This window comes from Peromyscus eremicus, chromosome 1 (assembly GCF_949786415.1).
Source record: "Peromyscus eremicus chromosome 1, PerEre_H2_v1, whole genome shotgun sequence".
Lineage (NCBI taxonomy): Eukaryota > Metazoa > Chordata > Mammalia > Rodentia > Cricetidae > Peromyscus > Peromyscus eremicus.
Genome location: NC_081416.1, coordinates 43,000,098 through 43,023,676, shown reverse-complemented (window position 1 = coordinate 43,023,676; position 23,579 = coordinate 43,000,098). Strand labels below are relative to the sequence as shown.

The 23,579-nt window shown below is 41.1% G+C and overlaps 1 protein-coding gene across 1 annotated transcript in view; it reads left to right on the top strand.

Moving 5' to 3' along the window:
- Positions 1-21,528, top strand: part of Trpm6 (transient receptor potential cation channel subfamily M member 6) — a 120,011-nt gene extending 98,483 nt beyond the window's left edge. The window contains exons 33-39 of the mRNA XM_059247168.1: positions 756-821; positions 2,883-3,169; positions 3,876-3,958; positions 4,678-4,883; positions 11,152-11,203; positions 17,034-17,140; positions 20,950-21,528. Of these exons, the coding sequence (XP_059103151.1) occupies positions 756-821; positions 2,883-3,169; positions 3,876-3,958; positions 4,678-4,883; positions 11,152-11,203; positions 17,034-17,140; positions 20,950-21,083 (935 nt within the window). The 3' untranslated portion in view covers positions 21,084-21,528. The remainder of the gene's footprint in view (positions 1-755; positions 822-2,882; positions 3,170-3,875; positions 3,959-4,677; positions 4,884-11,151; positions 11,204-17,033; positions 17,141-20,949) is intronic.
- Positions 21,529-23,579: the final 2,051 nt, after the last annotated feature.

Below are 23,579 nucleotides of genomic sequence, written 5' to 3'. Positions count from 1 at the left end.
GGTGTGAACAAGACCTTGCTGACACTCTAATTACCAGTCTTATTATATGAAGGTCATTTGTTTAGGATCCCATAATAGACTGTCTTATCCTGAATTCTCCTCTGTGGTAAATAATGGTTCTGTGGATTTCAGCCTCCTCATTCTAGGCTCCTATGACTGGGTCCTACAGCTCAGCAGTAATCTATTATTTTGACTCTAACTGCCAGCTGTAGAGAGTCTCTGGTGAGGAATACTGTAACTCATACAGACTCTGATCTGTTAGGCTATGGCTCTTGGCAGGAAAATGCAGATCACTTGCTTCTAATTAAAATTAGTGTTTCATTCTCTCTGGGAAAAAGAAGGCCAAATCTGCAAAACCAACAGTAGATGTCCCCACAGACCACTGTGCGCTGGGTTTGCTTTGGAAAAAGGAAACCAGAGAATATGAAACATAGATTAAAATCCATTTAAAAGAAAGACTCACATATTATTTGAGTTGGTGTCTAATTTGTTGTTTGGGAGAGCGAGGAGATAGCCCCTTCTTAGGCCATGTTATATAATCTCATGTAAAAGTTTCCCAAGACTAAGATATCTTTACTGTTTAAGGCATATTTTATATTTAAAACTATTACTTATAATATTTTTGCTAATGGAGAAAATAAAAGTATGTTTGAAATGAAATATTCTCAAATTTATGTGTATTTTGGTATGTGGGGCTTTCTCTAAGTTTAATTGTTGATGCAGACCTAAAATAGTCAATCTGTTTTTGTTTGCAGCCATTGAAAGGAATAATTTAATGAGGCTATCTCAGACCATACCATTTACACCAATCCAGCTGTTCGGTGAGTAATATTTCCCCCTTCTTGAGGCTAGGCGAGGGTAGAGTGAATGTTGGCATACAACAGAAAAAAACAAAACAAAACCAAGAAACAAAAAACTATGTTGCTTTACTTGACTCACAAATTTCATTTTGACCATGTGGTAGATGAAGGAGATTCGTTTCCCAAAGTAGACATTCTTGTTCACTACTGCGGCCAGCATTGAGGGTCAGGCGCTGATACCAGGGGGATGGGACCTACAGGGGTCAGCAGTTGGGAAGCAAGCATGATGCTGCACCTGGCAGGCAGCAATTCTAGGCTGGACGTGCACAGGGAAGAAAAGAGCAAGCCAACCTTATATAATGAACACAGAAGAAAGAGCTACATGTCAGTCTGCTGAAAGCTGACAGGCATGGGAAGAGAAACCCTTTGTTGGTTGTTTTATATTTGTTTGTTTTGTTTCATGTCCGTGGATTGCTCTTTCTTCAGACTGCAAATGTAGTTTTGAAAAGCTTGAGCAGTAAAGAAAAACAAGTTTGTGTTAGGCAAGAGCTTCCGAGTGTTTCTGCCTAGCGGGATAAAGCACCAGCAGTTGACAGCATAACAAGGTCCCTGCACTGGCCTCCATCTTCACTCTCCTCACTCTGTTCCAATGCGTAGAGACCAGGTTGGCTTCTGATTGTTTATGCAGATGCCTCCTTCTTCCCCTTGGCTCCATGGTTCATTTTGCAAATCAATAGCTCTTCTCTAAAGCCTCTAGGAAGTAGGACTCCAAAGAGCTCTTCAGTGGCATTCACTTGGACATCAAGAATAAACATTTGAGAATATACCACACATTCTCCAGATACATTTATTCATAAGGAATTAGACACAAGGGTGAGGGAATAGACGGCTTCCTTTCTGGTAACTTAAAACAGTGTTCACAGAGAACAGTCCCACAAACAAACAAACAACAGTAGCAGCAGCAGCAGCAACAACAACAACAACAACAACAACAAATAAGGAATATTTGAAGCAAAAGTATAAGAAAACAGAATCACAACCTTGAAGGAAACTCTGTGTGGCTTGTGCCTTCTCTTACTCAGCTGTAACCCTGTATAGGTGAAGTCCGAGTCCGGCAATGACTCCTTCCTGCTCTTGAAGCTCAAAGTGGGAGCTGTGCAGCATTGAGCAGTGTGTTGTGTCTAAAGTCCTTTAAAGTGGGGTTGAGTCTGTTTCTGAGATCCTAGTTTGCTGCAGCCCTGAAAACATATATGATCTGTATAACAAACCACTGAAACGGATGTTATATTTCCCTTTTACCGATAAGGACATAGAGGGTTTCAGTAACTTGCTAATGGGACGAAAGAAAAGAGTAGAGGCTCAGGATATGATCTTGGGACTGAGTGGTTCCCACTGGGTGAAACCCTGTGTTATTGGTGAGGTAAAAATCACACTTTGTGGATCAAGGGAAACAAGCAAAACCCCACGCAGAAAACAAAATCCATCATGTTGTTCATGTATAAAGCAAAGATACACATATATAGCTCACAAACAGCACACAGCATGTTTAATATTATATGAAGGGCAGTTATAACAATGCTTGCTCCTTAGGGGCTGGTAATGACTAACTCTAGGTTAAACTGTCTCTAGAGATATATTTGTCTTGAGCCTGGTGTCATAGCACGTGCTTTTAATCTCATCACTCAGGGGGCTAAGGCAGGAGGATCAGAAATTTGGAGCTAATATGGGATATGTAATTATTGCTAGGTCAGCCTTAGTTACAAAGCAAACCGTGTCTCCAATAAAAAGTCTACTAGTGGCAACATATTCATACTGTTTTAATACTGTTCTTGTCTAATTAGTTTCTAATAAGTACAACTTAATTCCTATATGCCATTTGATGTTTTGTTCCTCCTCCTCGCTCCCCACCTCCATCAGAGGACAAGTCAGGCCGATTTGTGCCCTGACCATTCTCTAGCTTCCGCTAGCTGCGTTCTCCTCTGATCACAGGGACAACTGAACTGATTCTGAGCTGAGCTTCAGGGCACCAATCACACCCCAGACCTGCTGTCTTATTGAACTGGTTTTTACTTCTTATTGCAGCAGGAGAAGAAGTGACCATCTACAAACTTGAAGAGAGTTCCCCTCTGACTCTCGATAAGAGCATGTCTTCTTGGTCCCAGCATGGGAGAGCTGCCATGATCCAGGTGCTGTCGCAGGAGGAAATGGATGGGGGCCTCCGCAAAGCCATGCGAGTCATCAGCACTTGGTCTGAGGATGAAGTTCTCAAGCCTGGGCAGGTTTTCATCGTGAAGTCCTTCCTCCCGGAGGTTGTACAGACCTGGTATAAAATCTTTCAGGAGAGCACTGTGCTTCATCTTTGCCTTAGGGTAAGCCTGAAGCTGAGAGATCTAGGGCCCAGATGGACAAAATGAAAGTGTAGAGGTCTGGCTACATCCTTATCTAAGGTGGTTTTTTTTCTTCAACCAAAGGGAATTTGTTAGTTTTTGAAGGTGGTGGTGGTTTTTTTTTTTTTTTATTATTTTTGTTGTGTAGGACATTTGCTTTGGGGGTATAGAGTACTAGAAGCTAAATAATATTAAATGTTGGGCAGTTAGGAACTGTTTGATTTTTAATAAGTAAGTGTATGTTAGTTAACCATTATTTTTTTTTTGAGAATTTCATGAGTCCTGTATTTACAACATTTCCACCCCTTTCTTCCTCTTCAACACCTCCCATGTCCCTTGATTCTCTCCCAAATTCATTATCTCTTTCCCTATAACTATTATGGATAATTTATATTGATCTCTCTCTCTCTCTCTCTCTCTCTCTCTCTCTCTCTCTCTCTCTCTCTCTCACACACACACACACACACACACACACACACACTCTACTGAGTCCATTTAATGTTGATCCTACACATATGTGTTTAGGGTTTTTAGGGTTAACTGCTTGTAATTAGATAACCTATCAGGAGGCTTGTCCCTAAACACACACACACACACACACACACACACACACACACACACACACACACACACATACTTGGTCTCTCTCTATATATATAAAATATTAATCAATTTTTTTTTTTTTTAGGAAATTCAACAGCAAAGAGCTGCCCAAAAACTCATCTATACCTTCAACCAAGTCAAACCACAAACAATTCCCTACACACCAAAGTGAGTAAGCCTGGCACTGTGGCTCTTTACTATATGAAGAATTCCATTTAACCTCTTCTCAGCCCATTAGACATGAGAAATACCAGACCCAAGGGAAAGTTCTCCATGACCCTTTTCAGGGTCCTTCCTTCCATAGTTATACAGACTGGTATAAAGATAATTAAAATGTTCCAGACATACCTTGGCTTAAGTTCTTGAACTTATGTGAGTGGAAAGAGTATAGACAGATTGATGACCAACATTTCAGTTAGGTGAAACAGGCATATGCTGGGTGTAGTTGCTAATACCCAAGGGTATTATGGCCCCAAAACATGTCTCTTTAAAGCTTAGTTGCTTGCCCAGCTTCCTAAACCAATTGAGAAGTTTGCAATCATGAACCCTCATGATTTTCCCTTGAGTGTGTTGTTATGCTCGTATTCACTTATCAAGGCAGATCATAATTTGGTGTTAAGGAATTAGAATAAAGCCCTTTCCCCCATTTTACAAGAAATTTTATAGAGTCCAGCATGAAAAGTTGGATCCGGAACTCATAAACAAGTTGGCAAGTTTTCTCAAAGAAAACTGGGGCGAGTAAGCTTGGGAACAAACCTCCCAGTTGTGGTGATCCCTCTTCCCATAGAAAGGCCAAGGGTGGATGGCTTGTGTGGCTGAGTTCTCTGTAGGGTAACTGCCATGCTTGATGTCTTGTAGGGGATCATTGGCTTCTTTTTCCCTCACAGGTTTCTGGAGGTTTTCTTGATCTACTGCCATTCAGCTAACCAATGGTTAACCATTGAGAAGTACATGACAGGGGAGTTCCGGAAATACAATAACAACAATGGCGACGAAATCGCCCCCACCAACACCCTGGAAGAGCTGATGTTGGCTTTCTCTCACTGGACATATGAGTATACCCGGGGAGAGCTGCTGGTTTTAGATTTGCAAGGTAATTAATTGAAGATGCAGGAGGTAAAGTTCCTAGAAATTTCACAAGAACTGGGGTGGGCACATGGAGCTGTTCTACCTAGTTTGGTAGAGAGATATAGGTGTTTAGTTCAGAGATATTATGCAGTAATGAGTGTGAGTACCTGCTCTGCTGTTTTCTACTTAGATAGAGGGGGAAATATAGGCAGAAAGTTAATTATTTAAATCTCAAACGTTGAACTAGATGGGGAATGTTTTTTTTAACCATTTGTTTTAATGTTACCACTTTGCCTTGTTTTATGTTTACCAGAAAGATTTTTTATATATATACACACACATATAAATGCATGAGGAAGCTTAAATTCTGGATACTTTTCATTATTTTGAATTTATTGCCTTGGCAATTTATAATTTAGTTTGCTTTCTTTGATATATTCCTTGACATGGCAGTTCAGGGAAGTCCTTGGCTCCAAAAGAGGGCTGTAGTATACTCTAATTTAATGGAAGCCTTTGATCTGAGTATCTCCCACAATCACCAGCTCCTGCCGGATGGTTCATCCCACAGCACATTCAGTGTGTCTCCAGCAGGCTTTCCTCTTAAGGATGGCACACAGTATGTGTGATGGCCAAAGTTTAGTTCTTGGGCTCATGGACTGGAGCTTTGGATTCAAACAAGGGAACTGGCCCAGAAGCTGTCATAAAAGTTCCTCGTTTAATCCCAGAAGTAGCACCTTGAAGCATATATTATTGGGGATTCAGGACCAGAAGGTTTAAGTAACTTGGCTCAGGTTGCACAGCTCTTAAAGGGGGAGCAGGATATAGACTTAAGCTGGTGTGACCCTGCGTATCCTTTTCTCCTCTCTGCCCTGCATTTCTTAAGAGAGTCATTCTGAGAGGGAATGACTATCTTAGGATATATTTCAACAACCTGAACTGTCTTCTTTTCCTTTCTGATTTTCCTACCTTGGCAGTTCTTGGCAAAACCAGGTTTGGAGCCTGGGGAATGCTGAAATCGACTCTCGTAGGGCATCAGGAGCAATGTCCAGGACTATGCAAAGTCACTTTGAAATCTGGGTCACATGCTCAGTGATCCATCTACACTTAAAACAGTGCACATATTACTAAATACATCTGCCTTTTGATACTCCTGGTGTCCTCAAGGCTGGATTATGTTTCCAAAATTCCAAAACAATTTTTCAGGAAGGAATATAAACTGAATTAACGTGTCCAACACAATTCAGCTTTTTATACCAGCAAGCACTTGATGACTACACGCCCAGAGTTGGGGTGCCAAAGGCATCTGTTTTGTAGTTCTGCTTGCAGAGACGCTGATTGGTTTCATCTGTGCTCCACTGTTTATGTTTTTGCTTTGAATGTTGGGTGGAGTTGCTTGAAAAGCAAAAACAGAAACAACAACAACAACAAACAACCAAAGAAAAACTTTAAGGAATTAATGATGACTCTTCAGTGTGTTTTGTATTTCACTTGAAGAGGGTTTTGTTCAGTGATGTTTATGTTTGGGGATTTTTATGTCTCTTAGTAATCCAAAGTGACAGTAAACAGAGCAAATGCTGCGATTATAGTCTTGGAGGGAAAAGGGAATTAACTTTATTCTTTTCCCGAGTAATTATGTGAATTGCTGAAATAGGCCACTGCAAGTCAACTATGTCAAAACATTGACCTTCAAAGAAGGCCTGAGTAGACATCACAGAACCACAGAATAGGTGTCATGAAATGCATGAAACTTATCAGAGAGCTAGATAATTGTTGGGCTGAATTTGTGGAAAAACATGAGTCTATAACAGTAATTATACAGTTTTAATGTTATTGCTAGTTAACTCTAAACAAGGTTGGAAAGGAAAATTGTGTTTTTAAGATTTTTTTTTTCAGTTTTATGATGTCCTTTGTTTACTAGCATTTCTAGTGTCTGGGAAGATGATGTATTCTGCCAGGCTCCACTGTGAACTAGCCGTATGCCTTGAGGAGCAAGCACCTTGAGTCCCACCTCTCCCAGTTGTTATGGGGAAAATACTATGCCTTAAGTCATCTGGTTATTAAATTATTAAAGAACTCAAGTGAGGCAAGTTCTCTATACGGATCAAACCCTGGATGAATGTTACCTGTTGTTAGTAGTAATCATTGATTGGTTCTTTAAAGTGGAATTTAGTCATCAGGTACGGGGAAGCTATCCTTAGCTGTGTGGCCCCAGGGGTACCACAAGGAGACCCCTCTCCATTTCAGACTCTACTCATTACTGCTTTGAGAGAAGGAAGGATGAAGAAATACTTGGTTGGTTGATTTTTTTTCCCCTGTTTCCTTTTTTTCTTCTTTCATTCTTCCAAGAAGGTGCCACTTGTTAACCTGGAAGCGGCCATAGCATTCCAGGAAGCTGAACTCTGAGGAGAGGCGTGACCAATTTCCCATCATTTTTAACTATAATGAAGTTTTCTGGTCTTTTTCCACTTAAAAATCTTACATGGGAGGGCCTGAATCATCATCATTACACTTGAAGTCCAACAGTTAATTCCCAGCAATGGAAATTAAAACTAATTGTATTTCAAATTAGAGTAATGTTTAGTTTTTTTCTTATTCTATTTTTTTCAATGGAGTTTTGGAGATACAGTACTAATTTTTTTGTTCAATAGAGCAATTTCTAGAGAAAGTTAGCACCCACATCACCATGAATGATGTTACTACAAAGAGGCACCCTGTTTGCATAGATGGAATAGAAGGCCATTGGTGATGCTAGGTTGGATGAAGTTCCATGGACGTTTCTAGGCTTTCTCTGGGTATATTTACTAATAATGGTGTCAGTAAAGAGAAATTATCAGGATGTTTAGATATAAAGTCAGCTTACTTGTTCTATATTTCTCCAAATATCAGAAGAGTTTGACACCAGATGGACTGAGTTGGGTACTCTTGTATGGCTAGAAGAGCCTGGTGACTTAGCCTAGCTAAGTGATGTGGAAGGCATTGAATGGTTGGCCTTTGGGGCCTTCTTTCTCCATTCACAGGTCATAAAGCCCTTTTTCCATTAGAACACCCCAAAATGTGTATTTAAGTTAAGTTTTAACATACAAAACATGGAGTTATGCTTTCACATACAAAAGTGGGTTAGTGTATACTCTTTGATCCCCTCTTTGTAAGGTGTTCTATAAGTATTAGGAAATATACTTTTGGGGAATGAGAGAGAAACATGACTTCACTGCTGGTAAGAAGATAGTATTTTACTTCATGAGAGGTTCTAGATGGAATAAAGAAAATAGAGTAACGGCCAACATCGCAAGCTCTTATGGGTCAGACGTAGCTCATTGAATTCTCCCCTTATCAGAGCCCTCTCTGATAAGGCCGGGGATGCTGCACTCTCCGATGACAAAATTGGGCTTCAGGGAGATTAAACAGGGTACCCAGGCCTCACAGTCAGAACACGGCAGGGCTTGGGGCGGAGCCTCCGTCTCCTATGATTTCTGTGTGCCTAACAAGTCATAAAGTTTAAAGGTTTTCTGATGAGATTTAGACAAACTTTTTTTTTTTAACCTTGTAAAGACTTCCCCCTACCCCCAACTAATAGGGTTTCCTCAGCTACAGTATATAGTCCTGGCTTAAATTTGCACTTTACTTAGACAGGGGCCTAAAACTTCAGTCATTGCTGTAGGCTCCAGGCTTCCAGTTCAGTCCATGCTTAATTAAAACGGTGAGGACTGCAGCCATCAGCCTGTCTCCCCAGGGTGCTGGGATACACTTCTGCCTGCTATTCTGTTTCCTCACTCCACAGTTATAGAGAAGCAGGGGCTCCTTCAGCTGCCCCTTCTTGTCTATGTGACAAGAAAAGTACAAAGAGCTCCTTCCTGTGGCTTTGAAAATGTGAGGGCACAGCAAGGTTTTTTCCACACTTCCCATGTGTTTGTGTTTCAGTCCAACTCTTTCTTTCCCTGTTCAAAATCTGTGAAAACTTGCCAGGCTCAGGGTTGTTGAAGGGTAGACTCAGAGAGTTTGTAAACTCTGATGAGAAACTAAGTTCTGCCTTATTGCCACTGACCCATTACTAGAATTTGCCATCTTCCATTAATAGCCAGACCACAACCCACAGTGACGTCATCACTCATGACTATCAGCAAGAGAAACTTCAGATATTAGCACAGCGCTTTGCAATGCAGGCAGATTTCAAAACACTGTTTGTTGTCATCGCTTGTTAGATATGTTTGTGGATAACAGGCCCGGGGTAGATCCTGTTCTTGAATGTCCTAATAAAGAAGCACGTGTATGTTTTGTAATACAGCAGTTAAAATGTTTTGATAATCCTTTTCAGGACCATAGATTTCCTTTGTTACATATTTAAATCATACATGTTAAAACATTTTGAGAAAAGGGCCCCCCTTAGCTTCACCAGACTGACAGAGTCATGAAACAGTCCCCTCCTCCAAAGGGTGAACACTCCTACTCTAGTGTCCAGGCGGCTCTACGTTATTTTCCTGAGGAAATCAGTTTCTTAGCAGAAAACTTTGTAAGGATTACAGGTTCCTGAAAGGTTTACTATTTCAAGAGAGAGACCACAGCAGAAATCTTTAAAAAATGCTGCTTAAAAACACAGACCTTTGTCTTTTATTTTTAAAAAATTTTAGTTTAATTAAAATATAATTGCATTGTCTCTTCCTTTTCTTTTCCTCCCTCCAACCTCTCCTGTGACCTCTCCCTCCAACTCTTCCCATGTACCTCCCCAAGTCCCCCCCATTCATAGTCACTTTTTCCTTTGAATATATATATATTGTAATATATATTTGAATATATATTACATATATATTTTATAAACATATAAATATGATCTGCAGAGTCCATTTAGTTTTGCTTGTCTGCATGTAATTTCAGAGATGACCACTTGGAATTAGTAAACTGATGTGGGCACTCATCCCTGGAGAAGTCTAATGCGCTCTCTTTCTCTCTCTCAGCAGTCCTTAGTTTTCTGTAGGTCTTTGTCTAGGGGTGGGGTCTTTTGAAAGTTTCCACTTTAACAAAACATGAGCTTTTTCAACAAGTGGCATTACATAACATTCTAAAACTCATATAACTTTTTTGATTCCTCACCCTACAAAGTTGGTGTTTTTCAAGCAGAGAGAGAGAGGGAAAAAAAAAGCCCTGATTAAGGGTGATCTCAGAAGTTGTTGGGTATGCCGAGGTGGCTCATCACTGTAACTGGCTTCCCTGAACGGTTGTCATTATTGGATACGAACCTCTTCACTGGCTGCATGTTATCCCAGAGGTTTACTTTGTGTATTAAACCCAGTTCTGATTAAGTGCAGCCTTAAAGTACACCTCTGTTATCTTCGTAGGCTTTGCTCTTTTTCTTCCAAAACTAAATTTTATTGAAGACACATTCCAAAGAGTGAACAGAGCATAAGCATATACCTCAAAGAATTTCCTTAACTGGACACACAGGTGGAGGCAACTCTCAGATCAAGAATTTGGTGTCGTTTTATTCTACTGTTTATAAGTGCTGTATATAGATAGAGCATTTGATGTGTCTCTTTGATGCACAGCGGCTGTATCTGCAAAACCTCCCAGGGCCTTGTCCTTGCTGAGCACTGATGGAAGCCATCTAAGGAGACCATGAACTAGTGGGAGGAACACAAGCATTGCCCCAGCTTTAATCCTGTTATGGCCACTTAAGGGATAAGCCATCTTTGGCAAGTTCCTCGATCTCTTTGAACATCAATGTACTCATTGATGTAAATGAGGATAAGATGTAAATTGAGGATATGAGGATAATATTTTCCTTTCATGAGAACTAGAGAAAATAAAATTAGATGCCTTAGTGCATACAACTGGTAAATGAATGGCGGATACATAGATCTCCTGATAGATGCCACTACCAGCAAGTCTTATGACGTCATTGACACACTAATTTGTGGCCAGATGTTCATTAATTCAGAGGGTGCTGTTGTAGGAGACACTGTATTCAATCATTTTCCTAACTTTGCTAAACGATTTCAATAGCACATTTAATTAGCATTTTTTTAAAGTTTTTTTAAACTTACCTACTATGGAGTGAAGACACAGGGTCTCACACTGTAGATCAGGCTGGCCCAGAATTCACTATATAGCTCAGACTCGCCTTGAACTGGTGGCAATCTTTCTGCCTTAGCCTCTCTAGTGTTGAGATTACAGGGGTGAGTTACTACATCTGGCTTGAATGTAACCTTCAAAATAAGGAAGTAGAATTTGGTTATTATTTTTATGTATTTCCTAGAAAATGAATCGTCATTTGCTTAACGAATTTTGTTTCTTCTTTGGAGGTGTTGGAGAAAATTTGACAGATCCGTCTGTTATAAAACCTGAAGACAAACAGTGAGTTGACTTACATGTTATAATTTAGAAGATTGCATTCAATTTGCTCATGTTTTTGACATTATTTTTAACTGTCACATAAAAATATAAAAATTATATATTAATGTGTATCATGTAATGTTTTAATGGTTATTTTTCATAACATGAAAATTGATTTATAATTATATCTAAGGGTGTTTTGCCCACATACATGGTTATGCTTCATGTGAGTGCCTGGTTTCCACAAAGGCAAGGAGAGGAGGGCCTTGGATTCTCTGGAACTGGATATAAGTAGTTGTGAGTTATCATGTGGGTGCTGGGAATTGAACCCTGAGTCCTCTGAAGAGCACCCACTGCCATTCACCACTGATCCCCAGGACTTTTTAATTTTTTTCAAAACCAAAATAAGACAGTGGAAATGACCAAGACATTGTGTGCAGAGGTCTGTCTTAGTTTCTTGGAGGAATTTAAAACACATACGTGTCTTTAAGATCCCGGAGAAGTTTTCCAACAGTTACTGCACGTAGATATAAAACAATATTTTTAGACTTAAATTGAGATTCTTATACTTAAAACAAGATTTTCTAAGCCACTTCAAAATAGGAAACGAGTAAAAAGAAAGAATGAGAATGAAATAAGGTTAATTGTAGACCTGGGTTAGTAAGCGTGAGCAGACATTGCAAGGGACAGTGCAATTTCCAGACTTCAGCTGCAAATTTGACTCTTGCGTTTTCTACTGGTCTAAATGTAAGGGGAACTGTATGAGTTTAGCTTGATGTAACAAAGGATGCTGCAGCAGAAGCAGCCTTCCTTTGTTGTCTTCCCTGTGGAATGGCGGCCTTGAATCCAGGCAGTCTCTTCACAGGCAGACTAAGTAAGAGCAGAGAACACAAAGTACTGTTTTCTATAAACAGCCACCTGGTGAGGGATCAAAGCCACAGTGCTTAAATCCGAGGCATCCTCAGATTGTCTAACTTAATTTGGAGCCAAGTTACATAGAGGGATGAGTCTTTCACCCATCTTTTGACTTGCCAGGACATCTTGTGGCTTTTGGCATTAAGGCTCTTAGGCGTTCTGTTAAAGTAGAATGCAAAGAGGTGATGATGCTGATTGACTGGTGATGCTGTCATCAATATGGAGGACAATAATGCTTAAGCATGAGCTGCCATCAGTTACCAGAAGAGCTTCTTAAAATAGATTGTGTGTTTCACCTCCAGAGTTTAATGATCTTGTTGTTTTGAGATGAAACCAAATGATCTGCATTTCTAACACATTGCCTGAGAGGTTGACGCCACAGGGCTATCGACATTTTGAGAAGCATGGGTCAAACAACACTTTTAATTCTTAAAGAATTTCTTCTTTAATCGTGATGACATCTTGTTGTTGTATAGCTCATGATGGCCTTGAGCTCTGGGTCCTCGAGCCTCTGCTTCCTTTGTGCTGATATTATATTACCCATGCTGGGTTAACATTTTTTACTTTTACTTTTTAGTCAGATTGAGGGCCTCTACTTGGTTGCCAGGTCATAGAAAACATGTAGGACTCAATAAGTTGAGATTCCTGATGCAGTAAAATGTAAAAGTTTTGCTTTTTTTTCTCCTGATTCTCATTAAATAATCACTGTTTTATCACACCATTCTTTCACTGGGTGATTTTTACTAAATGTGAATATGGCCCATCTGCAGGATCCCCTGAGAAGATGCTCTTCTACTAAAAATATATTAGCTATTATTGCCTCAGGTGGACTAGGGAAGATACAGATGATCCATATGGCTTCTATGTAGTATCCACTTCCTACGATATTTATTTGATAATAGAGTCCATGTTGGACTTGAGGGTATAATGGACTATTTTATTTTTTATTTTAGCAGAGCTCAAGTGTTTTCAGCCAAGCATATTATTTCTTCAGCAGTCTTGTGTGCTCAAGGGCTTGTATTGGGAAATGTTTTTATATGAGAACTTTCTTTACAGTTTTTTTTCAGACTTTTTGCATAGATAATGAACTCAATTTATGTGTACTCTGCCTATCGTTCATTAAATTTTGACCTTGGCATATATCACTTAATATGACCTGAATACTCCATCTTTTTAGAATCTAAGATTATATTATCCTGCTTGACAGTTAGGTATTTAATTGCATTCTATAGGAAGTGGATTTCAATTTCTATTAAGGTCACCTGGGGAATTAGAAAAAATAAAAAAGCATGCTTGGTATTCTATCGCAACGTCTGAATGGTGCCCTGACCTCTGTATTTTTCTTTCGTTTTTCTCTCATACATTATAACCTGACTGCAGTTTCCCCTCCCTCCACTCTTCCAAGTCCTCTCTCACACCTCCCCCTCCCCCAGATCCACTCCTCCTACGTTTCTCTTGAAAAGGTACTATCAGTTGAATACAGCATAGTGAGTTACAATAAAACTGGGCACAAACCCTCATATCAAGGCTGAATAAGGCAACCCAGTAGGAGGAAAAGGGTCACAAGAGCAGGAAAAAGAGTCAGACACCCCAATTCTCACTGTTAGGAGTCCCACAAGAACACCCAGCCACACAATCATAACACATGCAGAAAGCTTAGCTCAGACCCATACAGGGTCTATGATTGTTGCTTCAGTCTCTGTGATCCCCTAGGAGCCGGGCTTAGTTGATGCTATGGGCTGTGTTCTTATGGTGTACTCAACCCCTCTGGGTCCTGCATCCCCCACCTACTAACACAGTGTTCCCCTGGCTCTGCCTAGTGCTTGACTGTGGGTCTCTGCATCCGCTCCCATCAGTTGCTGGGTGCCGCCTCTCTGATGACAATTGGACTAACCACCAATCTATGAGTGTAGCAGAATATCATTAGTAATCATTTCGTTGTAATTTTCTTTCCCAGTTCTGTTTGGTTACATCCTGTATCTCTGGGCCATCCAGCCTCTGGTTCTTGGGCACCTAGGCAGTGTCAGATATGGACTCCCTCTATTGGTGTAGACCTCAAGTTGGACCAGTCATTGGTTGGTCCACCCTTAGCCCAGCACATCTTGGAGGCAGGACAGATTGTATGTCGAAGGTTTTATGGCTGGGTTGGGGTCCCAGTCCTGCTGCTGGAGACCTTGCCTGGTTATAAAATATGGCTGGTTGAGCCTCCATATCCCCCATTACTAGGAGTCTTCGATAGGGTCAATCTTGAAGATTTCATTGTGCACTAGGTTTTCACATTGTCCCCCAAATGTCCCCCAGTTCCTGTTGTCTCTTCCAGTACTCTCTCTCTCTCTTGTATTTTTTTAAGTTCCTCAATGCAATTCTGTGAAATTGCTACAGCAACTTTGTTTTCCATAACTTGAGGTCAGTGTCTCCTGAAATGGGTAGAATGATTTCATTGTGGAAATACCCAATTCTGTGTACTTCGTTTTCACAGCGACCTTAAGTTTTATTTTCTCTCAACTGATTAGTTTCATTAGAACTGTATCTAATTAATCAATGAACCTCATGAGTGTAAAATCTGTTAAACAAAGTGTGAAGCATAGGTCAACATCACCATCAGGGACATTGCTGGAAATGAATAGTTTCTTGGCTTCTTTGCACCTGAGGAACCAGAATCTGAACTTTTATAAAATATTCTGGTGAATTGGTACAAATTCAAGTCTGAGGTGCACAGATTTAAGCTACTGAGGTCATGCATGCAACAACTCTGTGTGTTTATTTAACCCCAGCTCACAAATGAGGAAACCAAGGCTCACTCAAAGTTCCAACTTCCCTGTAAGGTGAAACGTCAGTGGAAGGGAACAGTTGTTTTGAAAAGGGATGATGGCTTTGTTGAATAATTCTAATACCCTTTCTCATGCCACATCCCACTGTCTCCAACTCTCCCTAATGTGCCTCATTTATTGGTAGTTTGGGACTGTATCTTTTTAGCCTACTGCCTGATGGTTTTGAGCATTTGACAAGTATGAAATGGTGATGAGATGTTCTTTAGTGACTATGTATAGATGGCACTAATTAGCGTTTCCTTGTATGTAGAACCAAGCTACTACCACCTGCTTTTCCTGTGTTGTAAAAAAAATCTGGAAAACAGCTAGTTGTGTTTTCTTTGAAAACTTAGTTATCTGAGACCGCAATGCTTGGAGCATGCTGTGGAGTGTACACGCAAATGGAATGTCCCTGTAACTCCTTCACTCTCTCTGCTGTGGGAGTCCTCGTGTCCCTGATATATAAATTTTGTAGTGATTTTGATTATCTCATTTTAATTTTCATGAAGCTCTCAGAGACAAATAGCCTCCAGATATTATATTCTAGATATTGAAAATATTGGATCTTAATTGGGTGTCTTCCTACCTTCCTGGGGAGACAGAAATGGCTGGTATGGGATGCAAATGAGTGAAATTTTCCAATGAGGTCACAGAGACTCCAAAGGGTGTCTTCCATGCTAATGACTGAACAAATACCGTCATCTCTCACTTTATCCGATCAGAGAGCTCTGGTCTAAATACCGAGTGATTTTGCTTTGTTTTTTTATTTTATTTATTTTTGTTGTTGTTGTTTGTGGGGTTTTTTTTTTTTTGTTTTTTTTTTTTTGTTTTGTTTTTTCTACCTTCAGTTTCACCTGACTGAAGTAATGTCTCACCAGCTGGACTGAAATCGAGGCAGAGTTAACAAGGGGTGGCTTATGCTGCCGGGTAAATACCACCAGAGCTGTGCTTTGTGAGAGCGATTGAGTGACCAGGAAAGTTAATCCCCAGTGTCTTTCCACTTTGTCCTCCCAAGAGGTTTTCTCCACCTACCCGGCACAGAGCAGGAGGCAATCTGAGATCAAATTGACATCAGCCCTCATTCTGAGCTTGGCACATCTTCAGAGAGCCACTGTTCTTCTGCCAAAAGGAAGTGGAAATTGAGATAAATGTTTCAATCCTCGGATGGAAAAAAAAGCCCGTTTTTACACCATGTCCCTTTGAAAAACCACATTCCTCAGAAGCAAAGTTTATTGTTTCCCTTGGTGATAGTCTGCTGTGCTTTTTTTCCCTTCTTAAGACGTGGTATTTAAGAGCGGTAATTGAGTTCAGATTTTAAAATCTGCTGTTTCCACTGTGCATGTCATTAAAATAAAATATTAGCTTTCATACATTTTCTTTGGAGGCATTCCTAGTGTGCTCTGTCCTGTGTTGTGCAGAGGGTCAAAATCTACAGAATAATGGTTGTGTGAACAGCAAGCCTAGAATCTGCAGAGGATCTTTATATTAGAATGTTCAAAACATGTCTCAGAGATACTGACACTACTTGTGATTAATTCTGTCCTACTCTGGGCATCTGTGGTCTATTTCCACAAACTTTTTGGTTAATAGTTGTCTTGACTTTCCATGAAGAGCCCAGTTAAAACAGTTTGCCAAGTTCAAAGTGTCTTTCAAAAAGCCAGGAGGTGTGTAGGTTTGGGGAGAGTCGTTTTCTGAAACGTATCTGGGTGTGCGGCACTGCACATCTTTTTAGAAGGTGCGTTCCATAGCAAAGTTACTCTATCCTTTACCTTTGGGGTGTTTTAGTAGAGCATGTGGTAATGAATGTCATTCTCTCACCCCATATGCATTAAAAAGGGTTTCACTGTATTTTGTTTTAATGTAGCACATCGAAAATTCACTCTTCTATCAGATTAGTGTTGGAATGAGTTTCACAGTAGGTCTTGGAGTTGGGTACAAAGATTTAAGTGCATTTGAATTTTAAATTTGCAAACCTAACATTGTTACTTCCCCCAAAGTGCTCTGTTCTTGGTTGGCTCCTTTAAGTGGCTAGGTTACTATGGGATACTGTTCGCAATCTCAGAGAATCCTGGTTGGACTCCTTTTCCTCAGCTGTGATCTAATTGATATTCTGATATTTCCTCTAGATCAAGAGGGATGGTGTTTGGACCGGCCAATTTAGGGGAAGATGCAATTAGAAACTTCATTGCAAAACATCGTTGCAACTCCTGCTGCGGGAGGCTCAGGCTGCCGGGTAAGCCTAGGAGACTCCGCTGCTTCTGAGAGACTCTCAGAGAATAAGTTATTATAACTCCGGATCGAGTGAAAATCTTAACCACATTTTTATCTCATTCGCCATTCACAAACTTGACTTTCTGACTGAAAAATTTCAAGTCTTAGGAGGGATTTAAAGGACAGGGATTTGCTTGAGGTTCTGCCAAAATGTGATAAAAACAACCCTGGGCCCAGTGCTTGTCATAGTCACCCCACGAAAAAAGTTCCACCTACTTAAAGGGAGTAAAACGGGGTGGAAGGCCCCGTTCCTCCCTTCCAAGGTCCTGTTTGCTCGCAGACGGCATGCCTGTAGCATTTTTATTCTGTTCCAGTTTGCTCATTGGGCACCGGAGAGGGTGTGGCCCAGAGGAAAAGAAAGGCTGTCAATCAAAGCACTTCTTTATCCAGTAACAACTGCCCCTCTATTCACTCATTTGTTTGTTTGTTTTACAGCAGCGGGCTTAGAATCCAGGACCCTGTCAAGCCAGGCCAGCACTCTACCACTGAGCTGCACTCCCAGCCCCCACACCCATCACTTTAAATTTTCACTGCAGTGTGCGTGTGTGTGTGTGTGTGTGTGTGTGTGTGTGTGTGTGTGTTCGCGCGCGCGCGCGCGCGCGCACTCGAGCACCACCGTGCTTGCACAAAAGTCAGAAGACAACTTATGGATATGTGGTACCTTTCTTCTGATGTATGAATTCTGAGGATCAAGTTCTGGTCACCAGGCCTGTGGGGAGCCACCTTTTACCAGCTTAGACATCACACTAGTCCCAAGTCCTGCCACTATAAGCACTAGTTCTGCATCTTTAAGCAACATTTGAAAAACAGAACCATTAACTGGGCAATGGCGGTATATGCCTTTCATCCCAGCACTCAGGAGGCAGAAGTGGGTAGGTCTCTGTGAGTTTGAGGTCAGCCTGGTCTACAAAGTGAGTTCCAGGACATCCAGGGCTACACAGAGGGACCCTGTCTTGAAAAATAAAAAGACAAAACAGAGGAAAACAAAACAAAAACAAACAAACAAGCAAACAAAAATCAAAACCACCCCAGAACCATCTGACTTAGGAATATGGCTTATTTTCTCTGAGTCTAGTACATTAGGCACAAAACCAGTATCCTTGGCATGAAGCAAATGGCTGAAGACCTCTGCCTTCCAGTCTGGAATCTTGACTCTGCTTGGGGTCTATTTGGCCTTTTCAGAAAGGGAGCTTACTGTCTTCCTTAACCTGCTTAGCTCTTATTTCCTGGGTCATAGCAAGGGTGTCCTTACACTGGGATTTCACGTAGTTTAAAATTAGCAGCTCTTCCTGCTTATGAAAGGGTACAGTCCTGAGTGAGGTACTGTGGCTACACCTATAACCTAAGATGTTACAGAGGCAGGAGGATCACCTTAGTCCAGGAGCTCATGGTCAGCTTGGGCAATATAGTTTGGCCCCATATCTTTAACAAAAAGTCATACCCTGAGCTGGAAATCAGCAAAAGGGCATCCTCCAGTGTAACCTGGGGTGGACCTAAAAACAACTATAACAAAAATGGGCAATTTCTGATTCTGTTGGAATTGAGGAGGGCTTTGTAAGCCAGACATAGCCAAAGAAAGGGATTAGGATTAGACGTCCAATTTTTTCCTCCATCAGTGGCGATAGAGTGTGTCAACCTGTGGCAGATGATGATGTAGAAGGGCAAGGTCAAAGCAGCAAAGAGGGAGGCTGTGTTCTCAGAACTGCCCATGATGTAAACTCATAATAGATGGACGAAGAGATTGAACTTATAATAGATGGACAAAAAGAGTGATACACAATGCTGTGTTCTCTGGGCTGGTTATCAGGAACCCAGGGAGGGATTGGAGCTGGGCTGTGGTACATCAGGTGAAGGAAGCAGGAACTGATGAATAACTGAATCATCCCACAATTGCAGTCTGGAATCCACTCAGGAATCATCATCCTTAGGCACTGGACTCTGCCCAGTCTGACTCACTATAGCGTGGACAGGGCAGCTTCCTTTCTTGAAGACCCAGGACTGTATCTGATCAGCCAGGGGCCAAGGAGACTCAAGCCATTACTCACAGCTTCCAGTCTTTGGGCCCAGCTAGTTGTTGAGTATGATTAAGGGTTCATGTGTACATGGAGGCATGCCATGGTAGGTTGTAGGCTGGAAGCCAGTTGTTTATTTTTTTTCCCTCTACCATGTGGGTCCTGGGGATTGAACTCTGGTCATGAGGCTTGGCAGCAAGTGCCTTTATCTGCTGAGCCCATCTCACCAACCAGTTTTTGTTTTTCTTTTAGCTAAAAGTAAGTTTGTCCCTTTTAACAGTCTCTCATCCTGACCTACTCACTCAAAATTTTTATCTTCTTTATTTTTAAATAATATTTAAATTTACAAACTGCAAGAATTTCTAGAGTACTCATTCAGATTCTCTCCCCCCTTTCTGTGTGTCTGAAACCCTAGTTTTAAAAATTAATATTGAAGTGTAAATAAAGAAATACTATCATTTCTTATCATTGGTAATTGAATAAAAAATGTTTGGTTTGGGGAACAGAGTGAGAAATACTGTTTAGTTTTTACATTTCATTTATTTTTAAGGCAGGGGCAGATTAAGACAGTGCATAAGAACCTGGAATCTAGACCCAGGCAGGCAGGGCTCATGTACCCCGGTTCTGCTTTCTACTGGCTGTAAGGCTTTGGCCTTCAACAACTTCATCTGCAAGCAAGAGATAATTGTACCTATCTCACCAAGTTGGTATAAAGATTTATTTTATGTATATGCTCAATAAATGTTGGTTATATTATTGAATATGTATTATATATATATATATTTATGTAATATATATATATTATATAAATATGTGTCGGTTTTTTTGTCTGGAAAAATTACCATTTAACATTAAAAAGTAAAATAAGAAATATGAGTTTTCCCTCTTGGTAACAGAGATTGAGCCCAGGGCTTCACACATACTGTCTTCACAGTCTACCTCTGAGTGACAATCTTGGTTCCCTAAAGCCATCACACACACCTCCCAGTCCTTGAGCTAACTAATCAATGGAGTGAAGAGGAAGGCTACACTCTCATAACTGCCCATGACGTGAGTTCACAGTGGATGGGCAAAGAAATCGATGTACAGCACTATGTCCTATGGTCTGGTCATCAGGAACACAGGGAGGGGTTCGGTCTGGGCTGAGGCACATCACAACTCCGAGTGAGGGAGGCAGGAGCTGATGAATTTCTGAACCATCCCACAATTGCAGGCTAGAATCCACTCATGAATCACAGCACAAAAAGATAGATGTATGCAACATTTAATGCCCTCTTCCCTATAGTTTCCTCTCAAAGACTACTCTGTTTACTGTTTTCCTTAAATTTCCTTTTGAAATGGAAGAGGAAGGGCTTAGGAAACGTCTGATGTGATCTTTGGTTGATGAAGCTTTTATAGGTGGCCTCAGAGCTGTGGGCAGCTTTCTTGTAGAAAGCTGAGCCTTGGAATGTGAAGTCACCATTTTGATCCATTCCTCTGATCCTTCCTAAGGTTTCCATGTCTTGCTGGACCTCATTTAACTTTGGCCAGATGCGTCTCACCCCAATAGGTGGTGGCCAGTGCTTTACACAGTGACAGCATACATAGTTAGAATTTCATGTAGTCATTGGGAGAGGGTCTGAGTTTAGATATGGTTGAGTGTTTAAAATCAGTATGCCAGAGACTCTCTGAACACTTTGACTAAGCCTGAACTTCAGCCCATCTGCGAGATTCAATGTATTCTAAGCCATCTACTAAAACTCCCTTGTTTTCTTTGTAGATTTAAAAAGAAATGATTATTCCCTTGCAAGGGAACATTGCAACTCAGGACTTGAGAAAAACATTGAACCAGCTGAGAGGCTTCCAGCAAGAGACAGAAATAGAAATTCCCTAGAAGATCACACACGCCTATAAAAAGGATCATGAGGAAGATGATGATGATCCCTTAGCTCCTTTTGCCTTGAACTCTATGATGATGTACACTGATTGATATGATTCTGACTACATCAGAATCTCTGTCAGGATGACTTAACAATGTGGAACTCCCTGGAAGTGTCCTCTGAGCCTCATCTCCCACTGCCCAGAGGACACGATGTCTAATGGAGGGGTCCTCCCGTATATTGACCTCTGAGCAGAATGTTTGGCGTACATCTCATCTCCTGGTTCTGCATGAAGACACTAGATGAGTCCGCCGGGAATACTCTCCTTTATACCTCATTGCTTCAGTTGGCCACTTGGAACTGTTGGAGTAGACTGCTGTGCACTGAAGAACTGGGGGATGAATTAATTTATTTTCTCACTATGTTTGCAGACTCTATCCCCACTGCTATTCATCATTCATTCAAGGGTCATGCACATACATTAAGAATATATGTGATTTCTTCTTCCCTCTACAGCGACACAAGTTTTGAATAGCAACCACAGGGAAAACACTGGGATCAGTGTCTGTTGGCCCAGGTGGGAGCAAAATAGGCATAAAAAAGTCCAGGTTCTAGTGAACTCTAGATGCTTTGGATTATTTTTTTCTTTCTTTTCCTTTTTTTTTTTTTTTTTTTTTTTTGGATATAGAGTTTCACTGTGTAGCTCTGGGTGTCCTGGAACTCAATTTGTTTTATAGACCAGGCTGGCTTTGAACTCACAGAGATCCGCCTGCCTCTGCCTCTCAAGTACTGGGATTAAAGGCGTGCTCCACCACCACCTGGCTCTTGAAACCTTGGATTATTGTCATCAAATCACATGATGCTTGGGCTCTTCCAGTTCCTCTGAAGGAAAAGTACAAATCTAAACCAATTTTCCTTACATCCCTTTATTTTTTTTTTAAATGCAAAAATGGGGATATGTAATTCTGCAAACTATTAAGAAAGGTTTCACTTTATTAAGCTCAGGACACTAAGGTTAGAGACCATCTCTGTTCATTCTCTCCCTCTTGGCACGGAATCATATCACAGCTACACTCTCCTTGGCCAGTCCTGTGCCGGGGGGAGAAGACGCATCTCAGGCTGAAATGCTTTGCACGTATTCTCCTCCTTCCATTGCAACATTCTGATGGCTTGAACACTTCATCGGTTTGTAGAACTTGAAGTGAGGTGTCTCTGGAAACAACCCTGTATTGGGGGCAGCTCCCTATTGCATGCTGGGTTGGGTTGCCCTGCTTCAGAACAAGCATGACTTTTAGCAGCAGCAGCAGCCAATATTGGGACCGAGAGATGGCTCCCCTCCACCCCTGAGCCTCTCTTAGCAGTGGGAACACTGGCCAGCAGCAAACCTCCTAGGCCTAAACATTTTCAGCTTCTCTTTGTCTTTAGTTCTTACATTCATTGACTTACTTCTAAATCTACTTTAGAAATCTAAACTCCTGCTTCCTTTTGCTGCACTTCAGGAGAAGTATTGCATGGTGGGGTGGAAAGCAATCATATCTGATTGATGTCGTTTTGAGGGTTTATCTGTATTTTGTTTCCTTTGGTTGGTAGGAGGTGGGAAATTTGGACAATTTCTTATCTCTCTCTTCCCTCCCTCCCTTCCTCCTTCCCTCTTCCCCCACCTGTCTCTGTGTACCATACATAGATTGTCTTCAAACTCCCAATCCTCCTGTCTCAGTCCCTTAAGTTTATGCTTGGGGGAAACAGTGATTGGCAGTGAGGATAAAAGATAAATAATGTTGTTGGGAGGTGGTGCTTAGCAGTATTGTCTAATTTCTAAATCAGTAAGGGATCTGTTGGTCTCACTTCAGTGCTGTGCTCAACTCTACAAAGGGCAGAGTTTACCTATGCAAGGGCCAAATCAAACGCACCAATTTATTGACCAAAATACCTATAAACTGGAGTGAAACTTGAAAGCAAATACAAAAACTTGATTGCAAACTTTTGTGGTGTGCTTTTTTTTTTTTTAAACACTAAGAAAAACAACTACAGAATATTATCTGAAAAAAAGAACTGCTGGGCAAAGGACCCTGGGATTGCTTGCATGTGATGCGACAGTGTTGACTGAGGGACATGATCACAGAGGAGGCAGTGCTCATTCCCTCAGTCGATGGTCCTCAGCAGTCATTTGGGAAGCAACCTTTCTCAGCAGCATTGTTGGTGAGGTTGTGGGGGTGAAGATCAGAATAACTGCTCTCCAATGGCTTCCTCCCCCCTCTCCTTCTCTTCTTCTTCTTCCTCCTCCTCCTCCTCCTCCTCCTCTTCCTCCTCCTCCTCCTCTCTATTTGCTCCACATTTGGATCTCTACTAAGTCCTGAGATATTTGACTTCTAGGCAGATGTCAGATTCAGAGACGGGTCCTGTACCCTCCCTGCTAGAACAGTGAACTCTGGTTGGGGTAAGAGAATTAGGGTAAATAAGAAGACATGGATGTTCTAGCGCCTCCGAGTGAAGATGAACGGCATAATCCTTTCCTAGGGGCAGAGCCTTG